This window comes from Diachasmimorpha longicaudata, chromosome 19 (genome assembly GCF_034640455.1).
Source record: "Diachasmimorpha longicaudata isolate KC_UGA_2023 chromosome 19, iyDiaLong2, whole genome shotgun sequence".
Classification (NCBI taxonomy): Eukaryota; Metazoa; Arthropoda; class Insecta; order Hymenoptera; family Braconidae; genus Diachasmimorpha; species Diachasmimorpha longicaudata.
In genome coordinates this window covers 1,668,633-1,689,196 of record NC_087243.1, presented here as the reverse complement: position 1 = coordinate 1,689,196, position 20,564 = coordinate 1,668,633, and the positions used below count along the sequence as shown (strand labels likewise).

At 48.7% G+C, this 20,564-nt stretch overlaps 2 protein-coding genes across 2 annotated transcripts; one reads left to right on the top strand and one right to left on the bottom strand.

The window, feature by feature from the left end:
* Positions 1-762: 762 nt before the first annotated feature.
* LOC135171213 (uncharacterized) lies at positions 763-2,071 on the top strand. The gene is made up of 5 exons (XM_064137601.1): positions 763-1,001; positions 1,174-1,345; positions 1,520-1,683; positions 1,773-1,883; positions 1,965-2,071. Exons 2-5 carry the CDS (start codon positions 1,281-1,283, stop codon positions 2,069-2,071), a joined length of 447 nt encoding a protein of 148 aa, XP_063993671.1. The 5' UTR covers positions 763-1,001; positions 1,174-1,280.
* A 14,911-nt stretch (positions 2,072-16,982) lies between these two features.
* LOC135171212 (uncharacterized) lies at positions 16,983-19,186 on the bottom strand. The gene is made up of 7 exons (XM_064137600.1): positions 18,762-19,186; positions 18,474-18,720; positions 18,147-18,429; positions 17,782-18,069; positions 17,602-17,737; positions 17,247-17,512; positions 16,983-17,047 (listed from the first exon to the last, which is right to left on the bottom strand). Exons 1-7 carry the CDS (start codon positions 19,184-19,186, stop codon positions 16,983-16,985), a joined length of 1,710 nt encoding a protein of 569 aa, XP_063993670.1.
* Between the last annotated feature and the right edge of the window lie 1,378 nt (positions 19,187-20,564).

The following is a 20,564-nucleotide window of genomic DNA, read 5'->3' as shown; positions in this document are numbered from 1 at the left end:
AAGGGAGCGGTTCAACCTACAGATAGGGGTGAAGGTTACGCCCTGATTTTTGCATCTGATATCATGATTTCAGAGTTGAACTCAGCGAAACTCATTGAGTTTGATGGAACAATGAAGGTAATAATTGAAAACATATTGATTATGAATTTGCAATCCCAAACCCTCAAATTGTTCCCCAAGTGGCCGTGAAGAATTTTTCGATTTCGCGATGCAATACATGAGCATAACGAACAATTTTGATTATTAATTTTTACGTTTCAGGCAATTCCACAGAAGCCGAAAGGAACGCAGATGTGGATAATCAGCTTCAGAAAGCACAACCAGGTATGAAGAACCCTTTTTTGTTATGGTTTTCTTTTGATAATGTAACCGACTCTACTTTTTCTCCTTGACAAGCTTTCGCCGCAGTTTACGCCTACACGCGAGGTGCAAGAGCATCCCTCTATGAAGCAATTCTACAGCGTATCATCCAATTAGCTCCGGGTTTGCAGAACGTAGAACTAATTATCTCCGATTTTGAACAAGCACCACGCAAAGCATGCAAAGCATTGTTTCCGGCAGCCAAATTGCAAGGTTGCCTGTTTCACCTAGTGCAAGTATGTTTACGCTCAAGTCTGTCTTGTAGTTTAATTTAGTTTTTATCAGGTATCGAATTATAATCAATTTATAGGCGATATCTGCATACTGGGCAGATATCTTGAAACTTGGAAAGCTTCAATCTCCCCGTGAAGTCAAATTTTTAAGTCGATCTCTTGGGTTACTTCCCCCTCAACTTTTGACGATTGGAATAGATGTCCTCGAAGAACTCACGCAGTCGCATACAGAAAATTTTCCAGAGATTCGGCGTTTTATAGACTATTTAAGGAGACAATGGTTGTGGGATACTGAATGGACCTCTGTGTACGGGAGTCGGATTAGAACAACCAATGATGTTGAAGCATATAACCGCCATTACACGCCTCGAGTCGGTGGCCCTCGTGTCACCGTTTTCATACTGATTCGTAAGTATATATACTTTATACTTCTTCACTCATGATAAGTCGGCCACCCTTTAAATAAATCCATTTTTGGTTTTTGCTTCACGGTTCATTGGAATAGTATCAATTCTATTTAGTGAAATCCCGTTGTTGACAGGGATTCTGAATATTATATATCGTTCTTTTTCAATTGCAGATAACTTATAACAGGTCATCGAAGATGAATCCATAAAGTTGCAGAGATTGAAAAATAATCTACCCATCTCAAAAACCAAAAAAGGAAAGGAACTTTACAATCGGGACATGTGCATCCTGCAAGCGCAGGACAAACTCCTCACTCAGGTGGAAACAGGAACGACCCTTCCAAGGTGAGATTTTTATTAACAAATATTATATTAAATGATCGAGGGGAGGGGGCGAGTATCGATAGCTTTTTGCCCATGTGATGGATTAACGAGATTGCTATATTCTATTGAAAACAAGAAAAAATACCTAACTGCAATTCAAGTTCTCTAAAAACGATAATCATCATAAATTTTCAGGAACATCATAAAGAAGGCTGTTTATAATTTTCTAAGAGAATGCCTACCTTCAAATATTCAAGACATAATTAATGAAGAACACGGGAAATCCTTCCCACGGAATAATTGTGAGGTGCAGCATTCAGACGTCCTGGGGCTGGACGATGAAAATGCAGAGTATGGAGGTAAATAAATAAAAAACAATAAAAAACGTAATATGTGGCCTGTTCTATTGTGATAATAACCCTTCTAATATATATTTTCTCTGTTTCAGTTAAGAAAAAACGTCAAAGTTCCTCAAGAAAAAGTCAAGCGAGGAAACAACCTTCAGCAATGCCGTGCGCTGATCGAAACCGCGACAGAAAGCAAATACTCACGATACAGCGTAAGATTTTTACGTAAAAAAATAATATTTTTCATCTATTTGCTTCTCAACCTTTTAAATAATTGACTATCATTTTTTCAGAGCCAGAGGACGTGAATGGGATTGATGAAAGTGAAACCAATCATGATTGGGATGTCTTGGAATATCTGTGGCTGGCTGGTCATGGGCCAAGTTGTCCTTATTTGTAAAATGTTTAATATCGATAAAAATATTGTAGATATTCTATAAACAAAATTATATTTTGAATAAGTTGTGGTTAAAATTATTCCAACATACCGATGCAGCATGTATTCTTTACGTCTTTCATTTGTTGCTATTTCTTGTTCATGGTTTGACAGTCTCGCAATTGGATTTGCATAATTATTTAATTTTTAATCATTGCACAGAATAATAAAATGAAGATTATTTATTCCAATTTTCTTATTTACCGTCATTGATATCCTATTTATATGTATGAAATAAAATTTATATTTATGAAATAAAAATGAGAAAAATAAAATAAGTGGACACGCGGTAGAATCGCTGATACTTGTTCGAAAATGAAGATTATTTATTCCAATTTTCTTATTTACCGTCATTGATATCCCATTTATATGTATGAAATAAAATTTATATTTATGAAATAAAAATGAGAAAAATAAAATAAGTGGACACCCGGTAGAATCGCTGATACTTGTTCGATAGCCAATTCTCTCATTGTGTGATACATAATGAGATCTCTTAGTTCCAACCGGAAACTTTAGCTGATACCGATTGCAGTCAACACGGAATCAATCTCTACCTGGTCCACACTGTTTAACCGAAGCAGTGCCACATGTACAGCCTAGCTTTTTGTCTCGACAGTTGAATCCCTGCACAGTGGTGCTCTCACCGTTTGAAAATTCTCTGTACAGTTGTTCATTGATACAGTTGAGAAAGTACAAACGGAGCCTCCCCGGGAGATCAACCACGAAATGTCCTAGCGGTAGCCCCGAAACTAATTTTGCAGCGGGATCTGTTGGTAAGGTACCGAACGTTACGGCTGCAAAATCGGAGCAGAGGGACAAGTCGGTAACGCAGATAGCGTGGGGTGGGGGAATACAAGTAAAGGGGAAATTAAACCGCTGGGCAGGCGTTTTGAATATCTGAACGGCGTTGAGAGAAGCTTTTCCCTTCAAGAGCCGATTACGGCAGTTTCACCCTCAATTTAAAAATGGATATTGCCCGCTCTAATTGAGATCAAGTGATGAAACCAACGCCATTTGATTCCTCATGAAATCTCTGATAAATGACGATGGTTTCATTTCGTAATCCGAATTACGAGGAGAAGGATTAACTTTCAAAAATGCAGCTTGACACACACCAGTTCTCGGCGGCGTCAAGCAAGAATACCCAATAACCCCCCACGATTCGAACATTCATTTCGCCCCTTCTAATTGACATGAAAAAATAAAACCAACGTCATTCGATTGATCATTAAATTGTTCATTAATGATGGTGGTTTCGTTTCTTAATCCAAATGAGGAGGGGAGGGATTAATTTTCAAAAATGCAGCTTGACGCACGTCAAGCAAGAATATCAAATAATCCCCCACGATTCAAAAATTCATTTCTCCCCTTCTAATTGAGATGAAGAAATAAAGCCAACGTCATTAATCTATCTTATCTAATAATAAAGATTTTCTAATTATTTGTGAACATCAATTTATGTGATTGAGATTATTTATTCCCTCCACATAAACAAGAACATCGCTGCTTGCGAATTACTTTCCGTGAGTCGCAGTGCAGGAGACAGTGTTGCCGCACCAAGGTGTATACCTGCGACTTACAACCTCACGAAAGGATCAAACCGGAAGACTCTATTTTTTCTTTGAGTTTATCCTCACGGTAACTACGTCGCACACAATTAGTGAGGGGGCAATGAATTTTTGAACCGTGGGGGTTATTGGGTATTCACGCTTGACGCCGCCGAGAACTGATGTGCGTCAAGCTACATTTTTCAAAATTAATCCCTCTCCTCCTCATTCGGATTAAAAATCGAAACCACCATCATCAATGAACAATTTAATGAGCAATCGAATGACGTTGGTTTTATTTCGTCATCTCAATTAGAGGGGGAGAAATGAATTTTTGAATCGTGGGGGGTTACTGGGTATTCTCGCTTGCCGTCGCTGAAAACTGAAGCGCGTCAAGCTGCATTTTTGAAAGGTAATCCCTCCTCGCCTCCTAATGAGGGAAAAGCTTCCCTCAACGCCGTTCGGATATTCAGAACGCCTGCCCAGCCGTTTAATTTCCCCTCTTTACTTGTATTCCCTCACCCCCCGCTATCGCCGTTACCGACTTTTCCTTCTGCTCCGATTTTGCAACCGTAATGTTAGGTACCTTACCAACAAATCCGGCTGCAAAATTAGTTCCGGCGCTACCGGTAGAACATTGCGTGGTTGATCTCCCAGGATTGGCCCTGCTAAACTCCCCTATGGTCTCTGTGTATCGTACCAAAATTACTGGATTATCATTCACCCACAAACCGAGAACAGTAGCTTTAGTTTGTTATATTAGCGCAGAGCCTCCGGGTGTCAGGAGGCTCTCCTACGTTTGTACGGACACTCTGGGGAATTCTGGGAATCCACGTTTCTGGCGTGTTCTGGAACGGGTTACCGATTCGGGGGATCCTCGGGGACGCCACCGTCAACTTCGACTAGCGGGAATTTGGCCTTTCGTATTTCCAATTGAAAAACGAAGGGTCAAAAACCCGCGACCCGCAAAAATGGAAATTAATTTTAGTTGTAAGAAAAATGTAAGTTTTGTAAGGAAACATAAATAAATAAAAGTTAAAAAGACTCCTTCTAAGTTTTTCTTCCACCCAATTTCTATTTGATAATTTAAAAATAACGGAACTGAACATTTAAAAAGAAAAGGCAATCACTTATCACTTATCATATTTAGACGGTCCTGTCCGGAGGTGCAATCAGCCTCTCGGCCATTTTACACCCTGCCCTCAGGCAGCCGTCTAGTCGCTGGTATCGAGTATTTGTGCCCTACGAGCTAACTCATAGAGCCCCTTGATCCCGTCCCTGTCGACACGTATATCTATGCAAGTAGACCCGAAGACATTCCATCTGGCTTCATCGAGTCCGCTGCATCTTGTGCATAGGTGAAGAGGATCCTCCTCTGTCAGCCCGCATCTTTTGCATAGGGGGTCGGTCCCCTTGCCTATCCTTGATAAGTACAGAGCCAGGGGCCAGTGTCCAGTGATAAGCCCCACCATAGTACGGAGCTTAACCCTGTTTAGGCCCAACAGGGTCTCTGCCAACTTCCTAGTGGGTTCTCCTAGGAGGGATTTCGTGTGCTTGGCACCCGTCTCCGAGTCCCATCTCTCCACGATCCTCCTATCCGCACGTTCCTTGACCAGGTCCTTCACAAAATCGGTGTGCACGCCTACGTGCTCCACCTCCCCCTGAAAGCCCCTGCAACTACCGCTCTTTGCTAGCTCATCGGCTTTTTCGTTGCCTTTGATGCCAGCGTGTCCCGGAATCCAGGCCACCTCGAGCCGATTATTTACGGCAATTTCCTCCATCAGCTCGACGCATTCACTCACCAGCTTAGAACAACACTCATACCTGAGTATTGCTCTCAGCGCGCGCTTGCTATCTGAGTAGATGAAGATCTTTTTGCCCTTGTCCCCCCTCTCCAGGATCATCCTGGCGCAGGCTCTTAGGGCAGCTAGCTCGGTCTGGAGCACGGTTGCGTGTGAGTCCAGCCCAATGGTCCTCGCTATTGCGGGCCCCTCTGACCAGACCCCCGCACCTGCCCGTCCGCTCACCCGTGATCCGTCCGTATACCAGACTAGTCCACGGGGCGGCACCCAGTCCGCATCCTTTCCTGACGGGGGTTCCCCCCATCCAAGATTGACCGAGAACTTTCTGCGAAAGTGCCATCGGGGTCTGCAGGCGTCAGCACCGCGCGACAGTAGCCCTTCCAGCTCTCTGTCCGCGCGGAGGACACTAGCATGCCCATTCCTAGCTCCCTTCCATGTTCCCTGTAGCCGCAGTCTTGCGGCCGCTCTTGTTGCCTCTTCCCTTATAATTAGGTGTGGAGGTTGCATAAAGAGCAGAGCCTCCAACGCTGAGCTGGGGGTCGTTCTGAGGGCCCCCGTTATGCCCAGCATCGCAAGCCTGCCTATTTTGTCCACCGCTTTCCTGTGGCAGGCCTTGTTCAAGGCTGTCCACCACACTGCGGCTGCGTATGTTAGCTGTGGGGTCATAATGGCCGTGTAGATCCATTTGACCATCTTCGGCCTTAGACCCCATGTGCTTCCAAACATTCGCCTACATGCCCAGTAAGTCATGGTGACCTTGCTAGTCTGCATGGCGATGTGCTTTTTCCAGCTGAGCTTCTCGTCGAGCCAAATACCTAGGTATTTGACCTCACTCGAGAATTTCAGCATTGTGTTGTAAATGGAGGGAGCCTTAACAGCACCCCTCCTTCTACGTGTGAAGTGCACCATCTCCGTTTTGCCTGGGTTTACCGTTAGGCCCTTCGATGTGCACCACTGCTGAACATAGTCCAGCGCCTTTTGCATCTTGCTGTGCAGCGTGCTCGTGTTCCTGCTAGTTACCAGCAGTGCCACATCATCTGCATATGCGACTGTCCTTACCCCCAGTTCCTCGAGTCCAGTGAGGAGGCCGTCAACTACGAGGAGCCATAGCAGAGGAGAGATAACCCCCCCCTGCGGGCAGCCCCTCCCAACCGCAGCCCTTACCTCACTGTCCCCAAGGGTGGAGTGGACAACTCTTGTTCGGAGCATGGCGGCTATCCATTTGATGATCGAATTCTCGATCCCAAACGCTGCCGCAGCTTTCTCCATTGTATCAAAGGCGGTATTGTCGAAGGCCCCTTCGATGTCGATAAAGACGCCAAGGGTGTCCTCCCCCCTTTCCTTCGCATTTTCTATTGTGCCTACCAAGTGGTGCAGCGCAGTCTCAGCCGATCTGCCAGCTTGGTAAGCATGTTGTGAGGGGCATATCTGATTAATCCTCAGTGCCCCCTCCTTAATGTGCCTATCGACCAGCCTTTCCAGCGTCTTCAGTAAGAAGGAGCTCAGGCTGATCGGTCTGTAGGCTTTCGCGTTGTCGTAGCTGCATTTACCCGGTTTGGGGATAAAGACAACCCTGACTTCCCGCCACCTGCCTGGCACATAGCCCAATGCTAGGCAGGCCCTGAATGCCGGTATCAGTCTGCGCAGGAGTAATGGCCCCCCTCTTCGCAAGAGGGCCGGATGTATCCCATCCGGACCTGGACTCTTGTACATTTCGAAGGAGTCCACCGCCCATTGCAGCCTGTCCAGCGTTACTATTCGTGCGGCTAGCTCCCAGTCGGGATCGCCGCTTCCTGTTCGCTTCCAGTCCACTTCCAGGCACTCTCCTGGAAGATCTATAATAGAGTCCGGGAAGTGCGCGCGAACCAGATGCTCAAGGACCTCTTGCGGTTCTGTGATGGTCTCTCCGCTTTCCAGCGTGATTCCACCCAGCCGTTGTGAAGGGCCCCCCGAGAAGACCCTGCGAAGCCTGGAGATGCCTGAAAGCGCCTCCAGTTCCTCACAGTATGTCCTCCAGGTGAGCTCCTTTGATCGTTTTATGAGCCTCTTGTACTCTCTCTGCACATTTCTGTACAGAGTCCAGTCTTCGGCCCTCTTCGATTTGTGCGCTCGGTTTCCGAGCCTCCTGGACTGGCTTCTCAGCCTGTCCAACTCACGGCTCCACCAAGGCACTTTATTACCCTTCCTGCAACGTCTAGCCGGGCATGCCGTCTCAAAAGACTCAGTTAGGGCAACGTGGATTCTTTCCACCTCGTCCTCTAACCGGTCCTCCCTGCAGGGCCTAACGCGTCCAACCCCGAGCCTTTCCTCCAGGTTCCTCTCGAAGGAGTCCCAGTCGGTGGCCCTTGGGTTTCTGCGCAGGCGGTCCTGCTGCGGTTGGGCACAGCCCTCTATGCTAAATCTGATGCGTCGATGGTCAGAGAGTGTGTCCTCCCGGTCCACCCTCCAGTCCCTGCATCGCCTCGCCAGCCAGCGGGTGCACATGGTTGCGTCAATGATACATTGACAGCGAGAAGTGACGAACGTGGGCCTCGAGCCCCTGTTTAGGATCTCTAGGTCAACGTCTGCCATAAATTCCAGGAGAGCAGTGCCCCTGTCATTACATCTTTCGCTGCCCCACACCACGTTCTGCGCGTTTGCGTCACAACCTATGATGAGTGGCAACTTTCTAGCTCTGCAGTGATTCACCAGATCACGCAGCTCATTGGTAGGTGGTGGTGTCGGCGAGTCATGTGGGAAGTAAGCCGAGCAGAAAACTATGTCCTTCGCACCGGCCTCCCCCCGAAGTCTCACGACAACCGCCACCAAGTCTCTGTGGCAGAAGTTGGCCATTCCCCTGGCTCCGCACGCTCTTTTGACAGCAATGCAGGCCCTGGGGCCCAGGTCGCCCTGAGCATAGAATAGCTCCACCTCGCCTCCAGATAGGCCTTTTACCGAGCCTCCGTATTGCCAGGGCTCTTGTATAAGGCATATGTCTGTATGCTCTACTGCTAGGCTGCGACTCAGCAGGGCAGTCGCAGCCTTGCAGTGCTGCAAGTTAATCTGGGAGCAGTGGACTAGCAGAGAGCCTATACCGTCTCCCTGCCTATTGCCCTCTGCTCCTTCCCCCCTTATCCCCCTGGCCATTGGTGGGCCGTTAGGCAGGGTCGCCTGGTGGCGCCCTGACCTGCCCTGAGTGGGATGAGCCCGGCAGGGCCCAGTTGAGGGTCCCTTGAGACCCTCTCCCAGTTCCCGCCGCGCCCCCTCTCACCAGAGGCGGCCTACCTCTTCGGCCCTTGGTCCGTCCGCTCAGCGGAGGCCTTGCAGGGGCAAGGGGGTCCCTCTGTAAGAGAGAGCCTTCCTCGCACTCCTTTCCTCCTCCCTCGCGGGCGCCTTCCCTGGCAGCTACTGGGGCACTCTCCTGTCCACCCGGACTCTTTGGCGCTCCCTCCTGCCCTCTCCCCTCCCCTGCGGTCACTGACCCCCCTTGGTCAGCGACCACTTTCCCTGGGCCTGGCTGCGTCTGGGGCGCCTTTCCCCCCGCCGCTCTCCGCTGGGTCTCGTAGAAACGAGCCCGGCCGAGGCAGTAGAATGGGGCCATCCCCAAACCCTTCAGGGCCTCTAGGGACTTGGGGTCTACTCCCAACACCATGTTGAGCCCCTCCTCCCCGCTCCGGCAGTCCCACACCCTCCACTTGCCTGTGGTGAGGGCCCGGTTCTGCATCCTCAGCCTCTCAAGAGCCATAGCCGCTCCCACGGGTTTTCCCGGGAGAAAGGCCGTAACCCTGATCAGCTTCTGGAGCGCTTCCTTATCCACCAGGATAAGGGAGGCCCCTTCCCAGGGTGCCAGGGTGGGCACCACGGTAGTCAACCACTCTCTTGATCGACTGTCCGCGCATGCCACCCACAGCACGCCATCGTCATACCAGTGGCCGTCGAAGCTCGGGAGCTGATCATCTTGGTCAGTCCCAAACAACGCCGCCACTAGCGCCTCCTGGACTAGGTTGGCCTGTTCCCTTGTCAGGGACAGCTCCGGATGGCCAGTTGGCACCACGGCCACCCTGCCTCCACCCTTCGCCGCCTCTCTGAAAGAGGTTGCCCCCAGTCCTTCCATTGCCCGCGCCTTCTTCTTGGGCATGGCCACTTCGGGGGGAGTGGATCCTGAGGACCTGGGCCTCTTGGGCCCTGTCCCCTGTTCCTCCTTCTCCTCCGTCGCGGTCCCTTTCTGCGGAGATTGCTGATCCCGCGAGGCCTCGGCTTTCAGCCTAGCCTGGCGGGCCCGGCGCTTCTCCGCACCCGCCCTACCCTTCCTCCTCTTCGCCAGGGTAGGGTCAGCGACAGCGGGCCCACCACTGGTAGGCCCCTCTGAGGCTGGCTCCCCTTCCACTTCCATTTGTATCTGCGCTTGTTCCCCTTCCGGAGCCCTAGCGCAGATCGTACTCTCCTCCGACCTGTAAGCCTCTGCCGTTCCCTCAGAGAGGGCACCGTCATCGGCGTTAAAATTTTTATTATTATTTAATGGGTCCATGTTAATCCCACGAGTAGACAGGAAAAGAAGGTCCACCCCCGCAGAGCCTGGATGCGGAGGTAAGGCATGCATACAATGGGGTGCTGCCTGGTTCCCCAAGGGTATCGTGGGAGACACTGTTCCCCAGTGTCATTCAGCCCTCGGCACGATAACTTCCACCTTAGCTTGGGGAGTCTGGTCCGCGGCGATGCTTTGGGTCTTCCTAACGGGTTTTTACTTCCGTAGGTCGACGTTATAGTCATCGCAGACCGGTATCCGAAGTGTACCCCGGAAATCCAGATTCAGGTGCTCTTTCCAGCCTCCTGTCTCCGGTCCCAAGGTGCCACTCATACTCCGGTCCCCTCCTATCCGCCACCTGGAGACGCGCTCAGTAGGTGACTCAAACCCTCCCCTTCGTCTCGTTTATAGAGAGGTCCGGGGCTGAGAAGAAAAGGTAAATATTTATTAAAAAATTTTTATTTAAAAAAAAATTATAACCAAAGCACAATTCTTCCCTAACAATAATCTTAAATATTTTTTTATATTCTTTTTGTTTTTTTTTTACTCTTATTTTATAATTTAAGCTACGGGAAGTAAATGAATGTTATTATATAACAAAAGAAAAGAAAATATTTATTTAGAAAAATTTGTTATTCAAAAAAAAACTTAAAACTAAAATACAGTTCGTAACTTTGGCCTTGAGGAGTTGGTTACCAATTGATTCCTCTCGGCCGGATTACGTTTACTTTTTAAGAATTAGTTTCCTTTCATATGAAGAAATATTGAAGGAGAAAGATGGTTAGAGCAATTGTATTAGGTTTAAAGAAATTAACGGAACTCGATTGTAATTAGCCTTTGTTGGCAAATTTAATTAATTGACGATTTCTTTTATAAATTTTTAATATAATAATTTTTAGGCCTTCTCTCTATTATCTTAAGGGGAGGGGGTAAGGCCAACCAATCTGCGACAAACGCCTGACTCGATATAATAATAATTGGGTATGCTCCAACTTTATTTATAACAATAATCGTAGGGGAAAAAGTGACGGGGACACTAATTAACATTTATTAAGAGAAAAAACCGGATAAACATGCAAATAATCAGGGGGAGTTAATTGTAAGAAAACAGGAACAACTTGCTGTTGGGGGAAGGGTGTATTTTTGGGGAATTCAGGGTTAAGGGTTTTTTTTAATAGTTTTTTTGGGGCCGGAAGAAAATAAAAGGGGGGCACTCACAGTGTTAAAGGGGGGTCCTCCTGGTTCGAGGTCTCGACAAATCTCTGCGGGTCTCGCCAATTTTCTCCAAAATGGTCCACGGATGATGGGCTGACGGCCGATGTCCACAGTTGGGACGTTCTCGTGGGATTTTTCGGATTGGGTCTCTCCTCTCTCTCCTCAAATCTTCCCTCGTCGTCCACCGTCTCCTCTTTCGTCTTAATCTTTCCTCCACACTTGTCTCCTCTTCACTATTTTCAGTCGCACTCCTCCTTCTATTTTCCACAATTATTATTAGGTGATGTATATTCGGCTGAACTTGAATTTTTACAACTGTACTGGGATACGGTCGACGGCATAAAAAAAAAAGAGCTGCCTCCTAAGCATCACTATGTGAAGCTTTCGACTATGCTGTACCTCGCAATTGCATACCAGCATTTGTTTAGTCTCATTCATCGGCTTGCTCTTTTGCTGTTTTAGGTTTTTCCACATTCATACTATCAATTTGGCTGTGGTGTTTATTTATCCTCGCATCCCCATGTGAGAACACGAGTGGACCTACATTTTTAAGCGGGATCCGAACCACTGAGTTTCTATTTTTACTCCACCTCTATTTTTGGGTGTCTCTATATATTCTTTAATGCTAAGGGATGTCTGAGGGTTTTGTTTGCCCCCCACTACGCGTCCTCCCCTGGGGACTTTTGTAACTCGAGTTCCCGAGCTTCAATGGCAATTTTCTCTGTAAGCAGATCTTTTGCAAAGTCCTGGAAGATCCGAAATGATTTTTCATCTTTAGCAAGCTTTTGTACGTCCGTCACGCGCATGCCCAACCGCTTCATCTACTTCTCTCTCAGGAGATCGTCCCTGTCGCAGTCGATCAGAACGTGAGTGTCCGTTTCTCCTTCACCACAAGGGCACAGATCTGACTATGGATCCCTGCTTGTGAAGTCTGCTCTTGAAGTTGCCATGACCAGTCATGAACTGGATGGCAAATCTATTTGGAAGAAGCCATTCAGCTTTCATCCGCGTAATCACATCTGGCAGATATCTGAAAGTGGGTCTACCCTTTTCAGAGTTGTCCTACTCTCTCTGCCAGATTTCATTAATTGTACTATCGATGTCTTTCAGGACTCGTGCTTTCCATTTTTCTAGCCTTTCCCCAGGATTTCGCGTCTCGGGGTCATGTAGAAGATCCTCAAACTCTATTTTCTTCCCTTTTCTCAGATTGCAATGCGCTGTTCTGCGGATACATTCCAGTGTGACGGGCACATTCCCCGTCAGAACCATCAGCGCTTGCGCGGAAACGGTTCGACATGCACCTGTGACTTTTATCAGCGCAAATCTCTGAGCCAAGTTTGAGCCTGACATGTTTTAGCATTCTATCGTGCCAGCCTGCTGCCGCATAGGTAGCTATCGGCACGAGGAGAGCTTTGTATATTGTTCCCATCGCTTTTAGACATATTCCCCATTCTCTTCGGGCCACTCTGCCCAGCCTTTCAAATAGGTCCTTGGTTCGTTCTGAGATTTTTCTCACGTGTTCTTGTACACTTAGGCCTGTATCAAAGGTGATTCCTAGGTACTGGTACAGTTCTGTTCTCTTCACTCTGGTTCCTTTAATTCTGACGTCCGGAGACGTCTTCTTGTAAAAGTTCCCTTTTGCAAGTAACGTTTTACACTTATGTGCAGCAAGCGTGAGCTTGGTCTCGTCACACCAACGAACTATCGCGTCTAGTGCAGCTTGGCCTTTTTCCTCTAAATCTTTTCTGCTGTGTCCTTCAATTAGAACTACTTGATCGTCAGCATACGCTAACGTCTTGCAGCTCATATTTTCGAGCATCTTCAGATTTGAGTCGAAGATGAGGTTCCAAAGCGTGGGTCCGATGACTGAGCCCTGAGGGCAGCCCTTGTTCACAGGCTTGACGACCTCACGAGCAGACTCCCTCATCATTACCTTCCTGTTACAGAGGTAATTGTTGATGAGCAAGTATAGCTTTTTGGGGCAATCCTTCTCTCTGAGCGCTCTCAAAACACTGGGCCACCACACATAATCGAAGGCACCTTTTATGTCAAGAAAGATGACCATAACATATTTTTGACTTGAGTTTTTCACTTTATTTCTGAACTGGACTATGGCGTCTTCCGTGGATCTACCACATCTGAAGCGATATTGATTTTGGGATAATTGTGATTCAATTACCCCAGTTAGTTTTATTAGCATAAGTGCTTCCAGTATCTTACCGAGGATTGGTAGAAGACAGATTGGCCGATACGATGACGGGTTTGTTTCGTTTTTGTCAGGGCCCTTCTTGATTGTTACTACTCTCCCGATTTTCCATGAATCTGGAAAAAGGGAGTGTATAAGACAAGCGTTGTATATTTCAAACAGGTCTTCGCTTATTATTGGCATTGCAGCTTTTAATATATCCAAGCTGAAGTTATCTGGCCCGGGGGCTTTTTTCAACTTCATCTTGTTTATGCATGCTGTTAGCTCTTCCTTGGTGAAGAGTCTCATTTCGCCTTCTGGTGTTCGCTTTTTCAGGGCTCGAACCCGCCTCTGGTCCTCGGTCACTCCATCCTCGTATTCTTCCGGAAACAACTTATCCATCATGGCTTTGGCCGTTGCTTGCCAGTCAGTAGTGAACTCATTGTCATACTTTATGTTATTTATTACATCTTTGGTGTTGATTTTTCCTGCTTGGAGTTTGCATACGAAACTCCATGGATTCTCGTTCCCGTTAAGGGTAACGAATTCTTTCCATTTATTTGTGCGCGCTTCGAAAATGTTCTGTGTGTGGATCCATTTCTCCTTTCTGTATTCTTCGAGTTTTTGTGCTCTCTTTGTAGGATCTTTATTTCTTTGAAGTTTCCTTCTAGCCTTGTATGCCACTTTTTTCAGTTTTGTGAGCTCAGGATTCCACCATGGAACCTTCCTGGCTCGACTATTGCGAATAGGTATGGATGTGTTGCAGGCTAGGGATGTGTTCCGTAGTGCTTTACTAAGGTGTTTTACCTGCTGAATGACCTGGGTTCGGTTAGTTAGGTCGTTATGGGGTTTACTATGCCACTCTTGCATTAATCGCTCTGTAAAGAGAATCCAGTCAGCTTTATTCGTCACATACCCATTGCAGCTGTCGCTGCTCTGGGTATTGACTGTTTTCACGTTTTCACTGGTTTTGATTATGAACGTGATTGCTCTGTGATCACTGGATGTCCGCCCATCGTGTACTTTCCATCCGCACATGTTTTCATACATTTTAGGTGTTGCCAGCGTCATATCTGGGTGACCTTCTTCGACTTCCGATGAGACGGTAGCCATGTCCCCCTCATTTACGATCTGTAATCTCCACTGGGTGATCAATGCTTCAAGTTTTTCACCTTTGGTGTTTGTTTTCTTTGCTCCCCATAGGGTGGAGCATGGATTAGCATCTATGGCAAGTAGTAGTTCTTTACCTCTTAGCTGTTCCGTCACTTTTTGCACGTGATCTATATGTTCGTCTATGTCTGGGCAGAGTTGAAAATATCCACTTGGCACATAAGTGCTTTTATTATTTTGTATGAGCTCAGCGATCACAAAGTGTGTGTTACACAAGTGTCCGAGCTTTGTTACTGAGATTGCTGGGTTTATAACAGCTATAACCGCCCATGGTGGTGTATTCCCATGTTTAACGATTCTTGTACCCATTCCAAGGCCCTCTATACCATTTTTGTTGTTGTATGGTTCTTGGAGCAAGAGTACGTCATACCATTTTGTCACGGCTATTTGCCGGATTTCAGGCATGAATTTTCTTACTCTTCTGCAGTTCAGTTGCACTACTTTAAAGCCTACATCCACCTGTGGATTTTTAGAGTATTTATTGTCCATAATCTATTCGGTTGACTAGTCTCTCCAAGGCCTGCTTCTATGATGGGCAGTCCTTATGTGTGGATACATGATTATGCGGCTTTTTCGCTTTGTAGCAGTTTACACATTTGTGTTCCTGCTCGTTTTGTTTATTTGGGCACTCCGGCCCCGTGCGCCCCACTATTACACAAATCGAGCAACAAGATTCTCTCTCGCAATGCTTCGCCAAGTGGCCGAAGCCTTTGCATTTGAAGGATCGCGTGACGAGAAGGAAGTCTCGGATTCTACAGGCGCTCCACTGAATATAGAGGCGCTGTTTAGCCAATATTCTATTCCTCATTTGGGGAGTTACCTCCGCAACCCAGTTCGTGGTTTTGCCACCATTTTTGCCCGTTCTGAATTTCAGAGTAAATTGCTTTTCAAAAAGCTCTTTACTCTCTGCTAGCCCATCATTTTGTGTATAAAGAGCGCTGCCCAACTCAGCCTCAGTCATCTCCCTGGGAACATCATACATGATGATCCTTGGGAGTCTCTTTTTCGGTTCCTCGACCGAGAATGTTTTTGTCAGGTTTTTATTCTGACCAAGCCTCTGTGCTGTGTTTTCTGTAGGGGTCGTTAGTATGATTCCCCATTTGGTGGTACGGATGTCCTTAATCCGTACCTTTTCGGTGTTCGGGTTGAACACCTTCATGAGCTGGCTTTTCGCCTGCCCCATGTTCTCGAACTCTTTCGAGTTCTTCGGTTTGAGGAACACGGTTTGGACCGGTTCCTTCCTCATTGGTTGTGCTTTGGCTGGCAGCCGTGGGGCTGTTAGCTTTCGCACAATACCGGCGTATGTAACGCCCGGCTCCTTTTTGTTGGCTGTTACCCCGACTTCCTTCAGCGAGTCCACGCTTCCCTGCAATTTAGCACATCGTACTGTTAGGGTAGAGATAATCTCCATCAGGGAGTCAAGGAGCTGGAGCTGAGATCGCTCCACGCTCTTTTGAGGCTTGGCTTTTCACAGTCCATTGCTGTAGAATCGCTGTGCAGCTTAGTTCCCATTTTCGTGTTCGTGTTTTGGTTTGCTCTAATAGTTGCTTGCGCGTTCTTGTCCTTGCTTGTTTGAACCTTAGCGCTTTCAAGCCGGGGCTTTGCACCTGTTTTTATTTGTGCAGTGGTTTCTTTGGTAGTTGGTATTTTGTGTGCGGTTCTCTTTTGGGAATCCATACAGTCATTTTTCGTTTCATTCGTCTTTCTCGCGCTCCAGCCTCCGTGGACCCTCAAAAGTGGCACAGATGTGGTGGCTCCCCTTGGGCAGCGGACACATCGTGAGAGCTACGAGGCAGATATAGCACGGTTGAATACAAGCTAAACTCGGCACCCTCTCCTCATGCAGGATTCCACCCCGCAAAAGTGGGTCCGCATTCTGGGAAAGAGTGTCTTGCCGCTGCAGCCTCCGCACTCGCCGAAGCCGATTGATCGAGGGCTGGCCAATCCCTTGTCCGCCCGTTTAGCCCAGGAAAGAGACCGAAGCAGCGTGTTGGTCCATCAAATCCGCAGAGATGATTTTCCTCAGCGTACCAGGCACCTCCACCAAGGTTACGGGTTTCCACACACGGCAAACATGCGGGTAGGGGCACCACTCCCTACGTTTGTGTGGTCTACAATTAGCAATCTAGTGGTATCGATCTAATACCCCATAGGTATCTCCCCCCGCGTGAGTTTCAGCCCTTATTACTCAGACGCTTGTAGGATGGGTGGGGGTCCACGGCATAGTGACGAGCGACGCATTCGTCACGTAGTCCTCTTGACGGGGGCGGGGGGATTCCCTGTCCAGTACTTTTTGACCGGCGAAGGGCACGTGGGTCTTCATATTCGTAACATCCAGGGGGGGGGGCAACCGTATCGCACTGTGAGTGGTGCGGTGAGGGGATAGAGGGGAGGGGGGGATTTAATAACGGAATATGGGAGCCAACGGCAGCATTGTGAAGAAAACTATCTAGCCACTCAGTGGAGTATTTTTAAAAGGCGGGGAAAGGGCGAAAAAATCTGCCTCGTCACAAGCTTTTCAATAATAATATTAAATTTGGAATATTTTTCCTATTTTTTTTTGTATTCTTGTTTTTCTATTCTCATCTGATAATTTAAACTAAGAGGTAGGGCTATTTGACTTTTATTGCCGTTAGAGGGTCCTCATAAGTCTAGAGGTGTAATCGGCCTTCCGGCCATTTTACACCCTGCCTTTAGGCAGCCGTCTAGTTACTGGCCTCGAGTACGTGTGCCCTACGCGTAAATTCGTAGAGCCCCTTCATACCGTTCCTGTTGACATGTATATCTGTGCATGCAGATCCAAAAACGTCCCATCTGACTTCATCGAGCCCGCTGCATCTTGTGCATAGGTGACGAGGATCCTCCTCCGTCAACCCGCATCTTTTGCATCGGGGGTCAGTCCCTTTACCTATTCTCGATAGGTACAGAGTCAGGGTCCAATGCCCAGTGATAAGCCCCGCTATAGCTCGGAGCTTAGCCCTGTTGAGGCCCAACAGAGATTCTGCAATCTTCCGTGCGGGTCTTTCCTGGACGGACTTTGCGTGCTTGGCGCCCGTTTCGAGCCCCACCTATCCACAATCCTCCTTTCCCCACGTTCCTTGACTAGCTCCTTCACAAAGTCCTTTTGCACGCCTAGGTGCTCAACTTTCCCCTGAGGGTCCCTCCTGCACCCGTTGTTAGCTAGCTCATCGTCTTTCTCATTGCCTTTGATCCCAGCGTGTCCCGGAATCCAAGTCTTCTGCATTCACCCACTAATTTTGAGCAACACTCGTATTTGAGTATTGCCCTCAGCGCGCGTCTGCTGTCTGAGTAGATAACGATCTTTTTGCCCTTGTCCCCTCTCTCCAGGATCATCCTGGCACAGGTCCTCTGGGCAGCCAGCTCTGTCTGGAGCACGGTTGCGTGCGACTCCAGTCTGATGGCTATCGCTATTGCGGGCCCCTGAGACCACACTTTCGCTCCTGCTCGTTCGCTCACCCCAGATCCATCTGTATACCAGACTAGCCCCTGGGGCGGCGCCCAATGCGCGTACTTTCCTGACGGGTTTCCCCCCATCTAAGGTTGACAGAGAAGTTCCTGCGAAAGTGCCATCTGGGCCTGAAGGCGTCAATACCTCGCGACAGAAGCCCTTGCAGCTCTCTGGCTTCGCTGATGACACGAGCACGCCCAGCCCTGGCTTCCTTCCACGTTCCCTGTAGCCGCAATCTCGTAGCCGATTTTGTCGCCTCGTCCCTTATGATTAGGTGAGGCGGTTGCATGAAGAGCAGGGCCTCCAATGCTGAGCTCGGGGTCGTTCGAAGGGCCCCAGTTATGCCCAGCATCGCAAGCCTGCCTACTCTGTCCACCGCTTTCCTGTGGCAGGCCTTGTTCAAGGCCGTCCACCCCACAACGGCTGCCTATGTAAGCTGTGGGTTCTTATGGCCGTGTAAATCCATTTCACTATCTTCGACCTTAACCCCCATGTGCTTCCGAACATCCGCCTGCACGCCCAGTATGTTATAGTGACCGTGTTGGTTTGCATGGCGATATGCTTTTTCCAACTGATCTTCTTGTCGAGCCAGAGACCTATGTATTTGACTCCCCCAGAGAAGTTCAGTTCTGTATTGTAGATGGAGGGGCTTTGACGACACCCCTTCTTTTGCTTGTAAAGTGCACCATCTCCGTCTTGCCTGAGTTTATCCTCAGGCCTTTCGATGTGCAGCACTGCTGAACATAGTTCAGCGCTTACTGCATCTTGCTATGTAGCATGCTCGCGTGCCTGCTAGTTACCATCAGTGCCACATCGTCCGCAGATGCCACTGTCCTTACCCCCAGTTCTTCGAGTCCAGTGAGGAGGCCATCGACAACGAGGAGCCATAGCAGGGGGCAACCCCTCCCCACCACAGCCCTTACCGCACTGCCCCCGAGGGTGGAGTGGACAACTCTGATTCGGGGCATGGCGGCTATCCATTTGGTGGCCAACGCCTCGATCCCCAGTGATGCCGCCGCTTTCTCCATCATGTCAAACGAAGTATTGTCGAAGGCTCCCTCTATGTCCATAAAGATACCGAGGGTGTCCTCCTTCCCTTCCTTTGCGTTTTCTATTATGCCTACCAAGTGGTGCAATGCAGTCTCAGTTGATCTGCCAGCTTCGTATGTATTTGTGAGGGGCATATTTGGTTTGCCCTCAGTGCCCCCTCCTTAATGTGCCTGTCGACCAGTCTTTCCAGCGTATTCAGCAGGAAAGAGCTTAGCCTGATCGGCCTGTTGGCTTTTGCATTGTCGTAGCTGAATTCACCCGGCTTAGGGATAAAGACAACTCTGACTTTCCGCCACCTGCTGCGCACACAGCTCAATGCTAGGCAGGCCCTCAGTGCCGGTAGCTGTCTCCACAGGGGCAATGGACTCCCTCTTCGCAAGAGGGCCGGATATATTCCATCCGGACCCGGGCTCTTCTACATTTCGAAGGAGTCCACCGCCCACCGCAGCCTGAGCAGCGTAACGATTCTTGCGGCTAGCTGCCAGTCGGGATCGCCGCTTCCTGTTCGCGTCCAGTCTGCTTCAGGGCACTCCCCTGGGTGCTCTATAATAGAGTCCGGAAAGTTCGCGCAAGTTGCTCCAGGACTTCTCGCGGTTTTGTGATGGTCTCCCCGCTTGTCAGCGTGATTCCACCCAGCCTATGTGCAAGGTCCCCCAAGGAAACCCTGCGAAGTCTGGAGACCCTTGATAATGCCTCCCGTTCCTCACAGTATGTTCTCCAGGTGAGCTCCTTTGATTGCTTAATCAGCCTCTTGTACTCCCACTGCGCATTTCTGTACAGAGTCCACCATCGGCTCTTTTGGATCTGTACGTTCGGTTCCAGAGTCTCCTGGACTGGCTTCTCAGCCTATCCAGGTCTCAACTCCACCAAGGCACTGTGTTCCCTTGCCTGCATGGTTTAGCCGGGCATGCCATCTGGAAGGACTCGGCCAGGGCGACGTGGATTCGCTTCACCTTGTCTTCCAACCTGTCCTCCCTGAGGGCCTTGCGCGTCCTACACTGAGCCTTTCCACCAGGTTTCTCTCAAAGGAATCCCAGTCGGTGGGCCTTGGGTTTCTGCTCAGGCGACCCTGCTGTAACCTGGCACAGCCCTCAATGCTAAATCTAATACGTCCATGGTCGGAGAGTGTATCCTCCCGGTCCACTCTCCAGCTCATACATCGCCCCGCCAGTCGGCGGGTGCACATGGTTATGTTAATGATGCATTGACAGCGCGAGGTGACAAATGTAGGTCTACAGTCCTTGTTTAGGATCTCCAGGTCCACGTCTGCCATAATTTCCAAGAGAGCAGTGCCCTTGTTACTGCAGCTCTCACTGTCCCACACCACGTTCTGCGCGTTCGCGTCGCATCCCGTGATGAGTGGCAGCCTTATAGCTCTGCAGTGGTTCACCAGATCACGCAGTTCCTTAGTCGGTGGTGGTGCCGGTGAGTCATGCAGAAAGTCGGCTGAGCAGAACACAATGTCCTCCATCCCCGCCTCCCCCCAAGCCTCATGACAACCGCCGCCAGGTC

What these genes read in the sequence shown, in the direction of transcription:
- LOC135171213 (XM_064137601.1), top strand. Translation starts at nt 1,281, where the DNA reads ATGTGCATCCTGCAAGCGCAGGACAAACTCCTCACTCAGGTGGAAACA. An exon ending in ACAGGAACGACCCTTCCAAG is followed by an intron (nt 1,346 to 1,519) that starts GTGAGATTTTTA and finishes ATAAATTTTCAG; the next exon opens with GAACATCATAAAGAAGGCTG. An exon ending in TGAAAATGCAGAGTATGGAG is followed by an intron (nt 1,684 to 1,772) that starts GTAAATAAATAA and finishes TCTCTGTTTCAG; the next exon opens with TTAAGAAAAAACGTCAAAGT.
- LOC135171212 (XM_064137600.1), bottom strand. Translation starts at nt 19,186, where the DNA reads ATGCCCCTCACAAATACATACGAAGCTGGCAGATCAACTGAGACTGCA. An exon ending in GGGGGTTAAGGTCGAAGATA is followed by an intron (nt 18,430 to 18,473) that starts GTGAAATGGATT and finishes CAGCTTACATAG; the next exon opens with GCAGCCGTTGTGGGGTGGAC. An exon ending in GTGTTGCTCAAAATTAGTGG is followed by an intron (nt 17,738 to 17,781) that starts GTGAATGCAGAA and finishes CTGGGATCAAAG; the next exon opens with GCAATGAGAAAGACGATGAG.